At 44.0% G+C, this 11,770-nt stretch overlaps 1 protein-coding gene across 1 annotated transcript in view; it reads left to right on the forward strand.

Annotated features, from left to right (window-relative positions):
• ncapd3 (non-SMC condensin II complex, subunit D3) overlaps positions 1-10,447 on the forward strand; it is a 28,105-nt gene extending 17,658 nt beyond the window's left edge. Inside the window, exons 23-35 of the mRNA XM_078282634.1 lie at positions 1-192; positions 1,994-2,073; positions 2,342-2,479; positions 2,694-2,827; positions 3,379-3,581; positions 4,127-4,237; positions 5,261-5,467; positions 5,598-5,701; positions 6,883-6,956; positions 7,784-7,831; positions 8,235-8,297; positions 8,491-8,539; positions 10,305-10,447. The exon at positions 1-192 is cut by the window's left edge and continues 47 nt beyond it. Coding sequence (XP_078138760.1) covers positions 1-192; positions 1,994-2,073; positions 2,342-2,479; positions 2,694-2,827; positions 3,379-3,581; positions 4,127-4,237; positions 5,261-5,467; positions 5,598-5,701; positions 6,883-6,956; positions 7,784-7,831; positions 8,235-8,297; positions 8,491-8,539; positions 10,305-10,374 — 1,473 coding nt within the window. The 3' untranslated portion in view covers positions 10,375-10,447. The remainder of the gene's footprint in view (positions 193-1,993; positions 2,074-2,341; positions 2,480-2,693; positions 2,828-3,378; positions 3,582-4,126; positions 4,238-5,260; positions 5,468-5,597; positions 5,702-6,882; positions 6,957-7,783; positions 7,832-8,234; positions 8,298-8,490; positions 8,540-10,304) is intronic.
• Positions 10,448-11,770: the final 1,323 nt, after the last annotated feature.

Consider the following 11,770-nt stretch of genomic DNA (forward strand, 5'->3'; position numbering starts at 1 on the left):
GTGTTCTCCAGGGAGCTGGAGCTGGGCAGCGAGGTCGCCGTGCGCAACAACGTGGTGGTGATCATGTGCGACCTGTGTGTCCGCTACACCAACATGGTGGACCGCTACATCCCCAACATCTCCGCCTGTCTCCGTGACAACGAGCCGGTCATCAGGAAGCAGACGCTCATCATGCTGACCAACCTGCTGCAGGTGGGAAGTTAGGAACTACACCACAGGGTTACTAGGCAACCAGCTACAGGTGGGAAATACACCACAGGGTTACTAGGCAACCAGCTACTGGTGGGAAGTACACAGCAGGGTTACTAGGCAACCAGCAACACGTGGGAACTACACCACAGGGTTACTAGGCAACCAGCTACAGGTGGGAACTACACAGCAGGGTTACTAGGCAACCAGCTACAGGTGGGAACTACACAGCAGGGTTACTAGGCAACCAGCTACAGGTGGGAACTACACAGCAGGGTTACTAGGCAACCAGCTACAGGTGGGAACTACACCACAGGATTACTAGGCAACCAGCTACAGGTGGGAACTACACAGCAGAGTTACTAGGCAACCAGCTACAGGTGGGAACTACACAGCAGGGTTACTAGGCAACCAGCTACAGGTGGGAAATACACCACAGGGTTACTAGGCAACCAGCTACAGGTGGGAACTACACAGCAGGGTTACTAGGCAACCAGCTACAGGTGGGAACTACACAGCAGGGTTACTAGGCAACCAGCTACAGGTGGGAACTACACAGCAGGGTTACTAGGCAACCAGCTACAGGTGGGAACTACACCACAGGGTTACTAGGCAACCAGCTACAGGTGGGAACTACACAGCAGAGTTACTAGGCAACCAGCTACAGGTGGGAACTACACAGCAGGGTTACTAGGCAACCAGCTACAGGTGGGAAATACACCACAGGGTTACTAGGCAACCAGCTACAGGTGGTAACTACACAGCAGGGTTACTAGGCAACCAGCTACAGGTGGGAACTACACAGCAGGGTTACTAGGCAACAAGCTACAGGTGGGAACTACACCACAGGGTTACTAGGCAACCAGTTACAGGTGGGAACTACACAGCAGGGTTACTAGGCAACCAGCTACAGGTGGGAACTACACAGCAGGGTTACTAGGCAACCAGCTACAGGTGGGAACTACACAGCAGGGTTACTAGGCAACCAGCTACAGGTGGGAAATACACCACAGGGTTACTAGGCAACCAGCTACAGGTGGTAACTACACAGCAGGGTTACTAGGCAACCAGCTACAGGTGGGAACTACACAGCAGGGTTACTAGGCAACAAGCTACAGGTGGGAACTACACCACAGGGTTACTAGGCAACCAGTTACAGGTGGGAACTACACAGCAGGGTTACTAGGCAACCAGCTACAGGTGGGAACTACACAGCAGGGTTACTAGGCAACCAGCTACAGGTGGGAACTACACAGCAGGGTTACTAGGCAACCAGCTACAGGTGGTAACTACACAGCAGGGTTACTAGGCAACCGCTACAGGAAGGAACTATTGTACAGGGCACTAGGCAACTTGCTAGAGGAAATTGAATATTATTGTAGTTGATTGTAGTTGAATAAAAAAACATAAAAATAATAATGCAAATTTGCTATATTAACATCTGCAATTTGCAAATACAGGAAGCTGGCTTTTTCTTTTTTCTTAGCTTTCTAAAAAATGAATTCTGGCTCTGGAGAATCCCTCAACTAGAGTCGTAATGAACAGCGAGGATATTTTAACAAAATTAAATTAAATTTCATGCTGTTGCTGTAAGCAGCAGGCAGTGAGCCATTCATTACACAGTCAACACAGTCTGTTAAGGATTATCAGATTGTGGATGAAATGTTTTTATATTGTAGTGTTTTCAGAGTGTGTTTTCAGCGTGTGTTTTCAGAGTGTGTTTTCAGAGTGTGTTGTCAGAGTGTGTTTTCAGAGTGTGTTGTCAGGATCTGTAGAAATCTAGAAACCTTTCTTCTTTTTCCAGGAGGAGTTTGTCAAATGGAAAGGCTCCCTCTTCTTTTGCTTCATGGCGGTTCTGGTCGACCCGGTGCCGGACATCGCCAGGTAAATCACACTCGGACAGACAGATGAAGGGTTATACTAGTTTTAAGTTTCTTTCTTTTTTCCTTCTTTCTTTCCTTCCTTTCTTCTTTCTTCAATTTAGAATGGGTGTGCTGTCAGCAGCATAATGAAACACAGCAGAGTAAAAATAATAAAAAAATATAAAGAAACTACATAACAGACACACAGAGCCCGGCTCTTACAAGAGGAGCAGCTGATAATATTATGCACTATAATATCAAACCTAACTGCTTCCTGCTTGCTGTCCCAGTCTGTGTGAGTACTGCCTGGTCCACCTGCTGCTGAAGAAGAACCCAACCATGTTCAGCCAGCACTTCATCGAGTGCATCTTCCACTTCAACTCCTACAGCAAACACAAAACCTACAACAAGTTCCCCCAGACCGACAGGTAGGAGGCTAGAAAGTCTTTATTTATTCATAGTCTTTATTTATCTTTGTTTATTTTGAGCGAAGATGTTTTTATCATTTTCGTTTTTATCATTTATTTTCTTGTAAACTCTCCTGCACATGTATACTCCTTTCATCTAGATAGATAACTAAATCGTTAGGCTGTGTGTCCTGTTACCAAGATCACAAGGGAGTTGTTTGTTTTTCCCCCCCAGAGAAAAAGTTCAGTTCTCCCTGAAGGGAGCTCAGCACCGGGAGAAGCGTTTCCGGATCTACCGGTTCCTCCTGGAGCATTTCACCGACGCTCAGCGCTTCAACGTCACCAGCAAGATCAACCAGACCGTCCTGGGTGAGCAGCAGATCTGACCGGGACCCGTCCCAATAAAACTGGAAAGCATTAGGGTTGTGCCCAAACAGGCGACTAGTCGTTTTTTTGTCTTGCATCACACAAACAACGGCTCCACGCTTGCTTGCTCGCACTAATATTGCCTGTTCCTGTGATGAAATCCATTTTCATGAGTCAAAACAGACAGTTCATGCTTGTGGTTTCCGGTTAATATTAGGTATTAGTGATGTGTTTTGACCGACTAGTCGATTTGTTGTTCGGTCCAACTAGTCAAACATGAAAAAATAGACTTTTGCACATCTCTGTCCTAAAGTCAGATATTTGATCCATTTAACGCTGTCTGGTCTGGATGTTTCTCAGCTCTGATGATGAATGATGAAACATTTGTTGTATTGTTATTCCCTATTAAAGTATTTTTGTGCATAGTGTACTCGAGACATCTTTTTAAGCGTGGAGACACATTTTCTACGTGGTAGACCTGCACCAGCTTGAGTCTAGAGGCCAGTGAACCTGAATTAACATACTTTTTAACCTCCCCCCCCTTCCTATCCCAGCATGCTTTGCGGACGAGGAGCTGCCTCTGGATTCGGACGGTGCCGACATTCTGGCGGAGACCTTCAGCATCCTGAGTCTGAAGGAGATGAAGCTGCAGGCCACGCCAGCAGGAGGCGCTGCAGCCGAGGAACCGGAGGAGGAGAACATGGCAACCATGGCCAAGGCCGTCCTGCAGGCCGCGCACAAGAAGGTGGTTTCACAGGTACCGGTCTGCACTCACATCATCCAAATCATGTAGAAGCATGATGGACACAAGCTTCCTGCTGCTGGTGGGACACTGGCTGGTAAATAATACTATAGAGAATACTGTTCATCAGCTTTCAGACGGTTAATACTACAGAAAATACTGTTCACCTCTGTTTTCACATGGTAAATACTACTAGTAAACGCTTTCAGATGGGAAATACTACTAGTAAATACTGTATCTGAGTATATTACCATCCCAGCTGCCTGTCACCTGTTTGATTTGGTTCATTTCTGTTTCTGTAGTAGTTAATGTGGACTGGAGAAACACTGTATTTCCACTTTGTTGGTAATGTGTCCAAATGCGTCTCTGACCTCCACAGCTGGTTTGGGTGATCGAACTGTTGATGTGTTTTGGGGGGTTTACACTTGGATTAGATCTGGTTTTGAATACAATCCAGTCGCCTGGTGTTAAGTGTGTGTGTGTGTGTGTGTGTGTGTGTGTGTGTGTAGATCTCATGAATCTCCCAAACTTCACCAGCAGCTTCCTGGTTTCACCCACAGGTCCAGAAGAAGGCCTTCATAGAGAACACCATCCCCATCATCATCGCCCTGAAGAGCCTGCTGGAGCAGAGACGCTCTCCTGTCCTCAGAGACCTGATGTCCTACCTGCAGGTGAGACTCACCTGCTTATTAACCCAGGGGGAACTGGGGTGCAGCGGAAATGCGCGTAATAAAAATTCCCAGGCGAACAAATCACTGACTGAAGTAGAGAAGACCGGTTGAGGGAGAGAGTACCCGGAAGTACAGGTGCAGCGATCGATCGGACACCGATCGTTGATACTGTTTCAGAAGTTTCTCTTGCCGGATTCATAAAAATAGGAGGCAGTTTACAGCAGTTAGCAGAGCGTTCGTGGCGTTTAGCTCATGTCTGATCAAAACCTCTTAGAATATATTGGAACTTAGAAGAGTTTAGTGTGTTGGACAGAAGGCAGATCCGATGCTGCTGCAGTGAAAACAGTTTTGAACATCACAAACTGATGTCTGACAGTGGAAGAAGATCCAAGGGGGATTTTTCCTCCAACTAGGAAGGAGTCGCATTTTGTTTTGTTTTCCCTTGTTTTTGCGATTTTCTATTGGGAATTGTTAACAAAAGTTAACAGTGAACACTGAACAGCATGGGGTTCATATTTCATAGATGTCTAGTGCATTGTTCTACATTTCAACCATTTTTATTCATATCAAGAGTTGGCGGCGTCCTCTTTGTTTGTGATGTAGATCGTCCATTTGTCCCATTTTCTATGGAATACATCCTCCTTAGTCCTTAGCATAAATGTACATTTTTGCATCGCAAATATTTCCCATTCAATGTCCATCCATTGTTCAAAAACAGGGGCTTCAGTTGTGTGCCAGTTTCTGGTGATCAGTACCAGTAAAAAGGTACCAGTCACATTTTAACCCCACATCCTCTGATATTACAAGGTTCCAAGATCTCTCTCAGAGCTGAGCATATCTCACACTGTCAGGTGATGGAGTGATGGACAGTGAAGGAGGAGCGCTGTAGTTTTCCCTCAGCGTCTGTAACGCGTGGCGTGGCGTGGCGTGGCGTGGCGTGGCGTGGCGTGGCGTGGCGTGGCGTGGCGTGGCGTGGCGTGGCGTGGCGTGGCGTGGCGTGATGTGACTCTGCTGCTCCCCCAGGTGACGATGCAGGATTACCGCTGCGAGGTGAAGGAGCTGTTCGCCGGAGACGAGCAGCTGGCGGCCGAGCTGGAGTTCAACCTGCAGACCATCGACAAGGAGAGGGAGGAGAGAGAGAAGAGGGAGGAGAGAGAGAAGAGGGAGGAGAGAGAGCTGGAGCAGCAGCTGAGCGGCTGCGGCCTGCGAGACAACCAGCCTGCCACTCCGGTCTGTCAGGAACTGTTCAATAATAATGATAATAATAAACAATATGTATTATTTTAGTTCAATAAAAATAGAAATTACAATTATGAAAAAATTATAGTTATTGCTATGATTACTCTCCCCCCCCCCGCAGGGTTCAGTCCGGGGCTCTCCCGCCCGGCCCAGGCTCCTCCCCCCAGCCGGCTTCACCACACCGCAGCCGCCGCTGCTGTCCGCCAGACTGGCTCACGCTGCCAGGTACACACACACACACACACACAAATCTTGTCGGCCAAACTGTCCGGCAGAAAATATGATCGATATCAAGAGCCTAATTAAATGACATCGCTTGACAAAAGTTGATAAAAGTTGGTGCTGGCACCGGTTAAATTGGCATTTGCACAGACGTTCCTCCACACTACACAGAACAAATAGCTCGGGCTTTTCTCCTTGGTCGTGAGGTGGGTCAGTAGTTTACAAAGAAACTTGCACGGACAGCTGGTTACCATGGTTAAAATGGCTTTTGCCCAGTTTTAGGCTAATTTACACTGAAATAATCCTGGTTCTGCTCCAGATTTTTTACTAGGTGGAGAGGTTGAGTCAGTACCGGGATAACTAGCCCTCCTTTTTACCGGCATGTCATCTTCACACAAAATTTATATTTTTAGTATATAAAACGGCTCCAAAACAGACAACAATGACCATAAGATTACTCCACACAGCATAATCCCAGTGCTCTGAAGAGAAACGATTGCACTGTGAGGCCAGAAGTCCAATATTCACCTCATTATCTCCTAGATTTTCCCCTCCTCTACATCGCCACACAGTCACAACTGTAGCAAGCCGATGCTGCCTTCAAATGCTGTCGGAAATATTGCAATTGCAGGTAGAGCGCGCTTAAACAACCCAATAAAATGGTAAATACAAATGGCAAAGTTGAATTTTACAAGATTACCAAGAAGACAAGATGTGGCATTCTCACTCTCTGTTGAAGAGGTCAAGGACATCACTCCTATCCTAGAAAACTAAATATCCTAGATACTTAGTTTTCTGTAAGATATTGAATCGCTGAATGAGACCAATCAGAAAGAAAATGCTCCAATCACAGTAGTGGCACTGAGTTGCTGTAGAAAGTCCCGAGACTCTTTGGGTCAAAGAGACACAGACTAAAGATTCCCATTAAGAAAGAGTCATACAGTATACTATCAACTATCTGTACATCAATCAAGAAACATGAGGAAACATTTTCTACTTGTTGCCCCACTACAACTCTGCATCATTCATGGGGGACGACATGGTTACTGTTTACTAGTTTAAATGAGAAATGCTTCCAATGCTAACAAGCGTGATGTAGGGAAGCTAAAGGAGTACAATAATGGCAGCTATATGGTTACATGGACGTGTGTGTGTGTGTGTGTGTGTGTGTGTGTGTGTCCCAGGCGTAAGTCCCTGCCGTTGCCGTTGTCGGTCCGGTCCCGGCAGTCGGAGCACGGCTTCTCTCTGGAAGGATCAGGTACGACGACAACACACTCTGCATCAACCAGACATGATGAAATAACTTAAAGTCAAATAAAACCACTAGAGAGCGAGGTACATCATTCCAATAGAAGGTATTTTCTTCATACAAAGTATTTGTTCATACAAAGTCTGATCGTAAAGGTGGAACATAAGTGAACCATTTTTCACAATTTTCATCATATTTGTCTTTCTGAGTTCTCAAATTAAAGGTTCTGCTCTCCATTATAAATAAACTGCACACTCCATTCACTGTGCTGAATACATGGTTTCTTCCAGAGGTGTGGACTCGAGTCACATGACTTGGACTCGAGTCACATGACTTGGACTCGAGTTACAATTTTAATAGCTTGAGACTTGACTTGCTGCATGAAGAGAAGACTTGAGACTCGACTTGACTTGGGTTCTGGTGACTTGGGACTTGACTCTGACTTGTACTTTGATGACTTGAAAAGGTTTCTAAAGTCTTGACTTGAGATCTTGTGTTTGTGTAAATGACTTAGATTGAAAGTGATGAGATTTGTTCCAGCGGACGACTGAATTTAAATTCTGTTTTCTGAATTTGTATGGAATGATTGAATTTATTGAAGTTGAAACTGATTCTAGAAATCAAACTCATGATGCTCTTACCAAGTTTTTATCCTATTAAAACCATATTGCATTGAAAAGTCCTAGATATTTAGTTTTCTTTAAGATATTAAATTGATACTGGAGACTGACTCGGTCGCTCCTCTGGTTTCTACCTCATCAGTATTGTGAGTAGTAAGCAGACAGAGTGATGCGGCTGTTTCCATGGTAACTGTGTTTTGGTTTGGTTTGTTCCAGTCATGCCCAAAGGAGGAGTGAACGACAGAGCGATCAGCACGCCTAAAGGTCCGAACCTCTTCACCTTTAACCTCTTTAGCTTTACTGAAAACAAGATAAGGAAGCAGCACGGCATGCTGGGTAACAGCTGAGATAGACTTGGGCTGCTTTTTATCTTTTATCTTATATATATTTTATCCTCAGTATTTATTTTGGTTTTTATTTTACTGTTGCCCTAGTATTGATTTGAACCTCTGTCCTCTTCTCTTAATTTAACTCCTGTTTCCATTGTTGTTTTTTTAATTCATTATGAACCATCAACATTTTAATGTCTTTTAATGTTAACAGACAACATTTCAGTCCCATCTAGATTTTAGTAAGATGCAGGTTTTGTCATTTTTCTGCTGTTACTTTCTTGATGTCAACTTTCTTTGTGTTTTTTCCTGACACTCCTCTCTCCCCGTCGATCCAGGCGTCAACCTCAATCTAACTTTCGGTGAAGGAGTCAGCGCCATCTTCAGCGACCGAGGAACAAGTAAGCTGCTCCTCTGACGCTTTATCACTTTATATTTCACGTTAGGCCTTTGGGCAGCAGTAGAGTAGGGAGACGTTCTCACTCGTTCTAAAGAAACTCAAATTCCTACATCACTAATGTTATAAGCGGTCCAAGCTGAGGAGAGCAGGGAGTTGGAAGGTTTTGTTTCAGTTGAATCCTCCTCTGTTCTCAGGTCCAGCTGGGGAGAGCAGCGTCCTCAATGTGCTGTCACATGACCAGCAGTAAGTACCAAGTGTTTTCATTCTGTTAGAACGTCATTCTGTTCTCTACATGTACCCAACAACACCTTCTCTACATGTACCTAACAACACCTTCTCTACATGTACCTAACAACACCTTCTCTACATGTACCAACAACACCTTCTCTACATGTACCAACAACACCTTCTCTACATGTACCTAATAACACCTTCTCTACATGTACCAACAACACCTTCTCTACATGTACCAACAACACCTTCTCTACATGTACCAACAACACCTTCTCTACATGTACCAACAACACCTTCTCTACATGTACCAACAACACCTTCTCTACATGTACCAACAACACCTTCTCTACATGTACCTAACAACACCTTCTCTACATGTACCCGACAACACCTTCTCTACATGTACCAACAACACCTTCTCTACATGTACCCGACAACACCTTCTCTACATGTACCAACAACACCTTCTCTACATGTACCCGACAACACCTTCTCTACATGTACCTAACAACACCTTCTCTACATGTACCCGACAACACCTTCTCTACATGTACCAACAACACCTTCTCTACATGTACCCGACAACACCTTCTCTACATGTACCCGACAACACCTTCTCTACATGTACCCGACAACACCTTCTCTACATATACCAACAACACCTTCTCTACATGTACCAACAACACCTTCTCTACATGTACCAACAACACCTTCTCTACATGTACCTGACAACACCTTCTCTACATGTACCCGACAACACCTTCTCTACATGTACCAACAACACCTTCTCTACATGTACCCGACAACACCTTCTCTACATGTACCCGACAACACCTTCTCTACATGTACCCGACAACACCTTCTCTACATGTACCCGACAACACCTTCTCTACATGTACCCGACAACACCTTCTCTACATGTACCCGACAACACCTTCTCTACATATACCAACAACACCTTCTCTACATGTACCAACAACACCTTCTCTACATGTACCAACAACACCTTCTCTACATGTACCCGACAACACCTTCTCTACATGTACCAACAACACCTTCTCTACATGTACCAACAACACCTTCTCTACATGTACCCGACAACACCTTCTCTACATGTACCTAATAACACCTTCTCTACATGTACCTAATAACACCTTCTCTACATGTACCTAATAACACCTTCTCTACATGTACCTAAGAACACCTTCTCTACATGTACCCAACAACACCTTCTCTAGGTGTTGTTGGGTACATGTAGAGAAGGTGTTGTCGGGTACATGTAGAGAAGGTGTTAGGTACATGTAGAGAAGGTGTTGTGGGTACATGTAGAGAAGGTGTTGTCGGGTACATGTAGAGAAGGTGTTGGGTACATGTAGAGAAGGTGTTAGGTACATGTAGAGAAGGTGTTGTGGGTACATGTAGAGAAGGTGTTGTGGGTACATGTGGGTACACGTAGAGAAGGTGTTGTCGGGTACATGTAGAGAAGGTGTTGGGTACATGTAGAGAAGGTGTTGTCGGGTACATGTAGAGAAGGTGTTGTGGGTACATGTAGAGAAGGTGTTGTGGGTACATGTAGAGAAGGTGTTGTTAGGTATATGTAGAGAAGGTGTTGTGGGTACATGTAGAGAAGGTGTTGTGGGTACATGTGGGTACATGTGGGTACATGTAGAGAAGGTGTTGTGGGTACATGTAGAGAAGGTGTTGTGGGTACATGTAGAGAAGGTGTTGTCAGGTATATGCTGAGTGGGCTTCACCTCTCCTCCTTGTGTTTCAGAGCTGCAGGTCCGAGGCAGTGGAACGTCCAGTCTCCTCTCCGCCAGAAGAAAAGACAAACCAGAAATTAGATCAGTTCTTTCTTTCTTTCCTTTCCTTTTTCCTCTCCTTTTTTCTTTTCTATAATATTTTAATAATAAAAACATTCATAAAGGAAATATAGCTTTGATCAGTTTTATTTTTATTTACACAAACATTGAAAGCTTATCAACGCATTTGTCCAAACCAACAATATGCTGCTGAACTATTTAATAACAGTCGATAGCAGTTTCACATTGTACACACTGACTTAGTTTACTGAAATTTACAAGGTATTTGCAGAAGTAGATAGCAACAAAGTTCTCACTTTGTACAGTATTTTAAAATATTTTTGTCAAAAGTGCATTAATATCCGTTTGGCTCTGTTGCACCATGTGGAGCAGCTCGATATGATTCAAAATAAACAAAAAAGGTAAAAATAATAATGCATTTGTATATATAAATACATTCATTCAAAATATTTGGAGTGGCCTGAATGTATTTTGGATATACTTGCAGGTAAATGTCGTCTAAAATATCTTTCAAGTGAACGTCATCTGCATGCACAAATATATGTTTTGGGTGCCAGTATTTATTTGGAAACATATCTCTAGACATTAATTATATGTATGTATTTTTTCCTCACTATGGGAAGAAGAGTTTCGACTCACCTTCACTATTTACCTGCAAGCTTTCTATTTTTATTTCCAGTTACAAGCGTTTTGTGCACTGATGGATTTTTATCATGCATAGTTTTAGTGCATTTCTTTTAGGACATATAGCAAATATTTTGTGATATCCGCTTTATTGGTGACCTTATTTAACACTGATCAGACCTGCACCGCAGCCTGCTGAACGGTAGAGGGCGACAGTAAGACAACTCCCCCCCACCCCACCCCCTCACACACACACACACACACACACACACACACACATATACACACACGCACTCCAACCATCCTGGAGAAATAAGGAGGAGTTTATTCCCGTTGCCAGGAGATCGTGGCAGAGAACCGTGTCAAGCTAGACACATTAAGGCAGGAAGTTGGGTGAATAGTTCTTCAAAATAAAAGCGGGGTAAAGAGGACTTATTTTCCAACTTAAATGAGTAGTGGGTCCGAGGCTGACATTGGCCTTTATTAAAAATGGGATATGATCCAGTCAGTGTCGTTTACCTTTTGATATGATGCAGTTTGATTGATTAGATATTTGTTGTGGAATTGATCAACACTGCCCTGTTGTCTGTGGGAAACCTGAACTGATTCTAATGGGCTATTTAGTTCAAATTCCCCACAAGCTTGCATAAACATGTTTTATTATAAATTATTATTATCCTGGGTTTCAATGAGGAGTTTCAGTCTCATGGTCTAAATGCTGTTCAGGAGGCTTTTACACCTCATATTCTGTAGGAAACACTGAATACTTGGACGTTTAGAAGCAGAATGTAAA

Source organism: Centroberyx gerrardi, chromosome 3 (genome assembly GCF_048128805.1).
Source record: "Centroberyx gerrardi isolate f3 chromosome 3, fCenGer3.hap1.cur.20231027, whole genome shotgun sequence".
NCBI lineage: Eukaryota > Metazoa > Chordata > Actinopteri > Beryciformes > Berycidae > Centroberyx > Centroberyx gerrardi.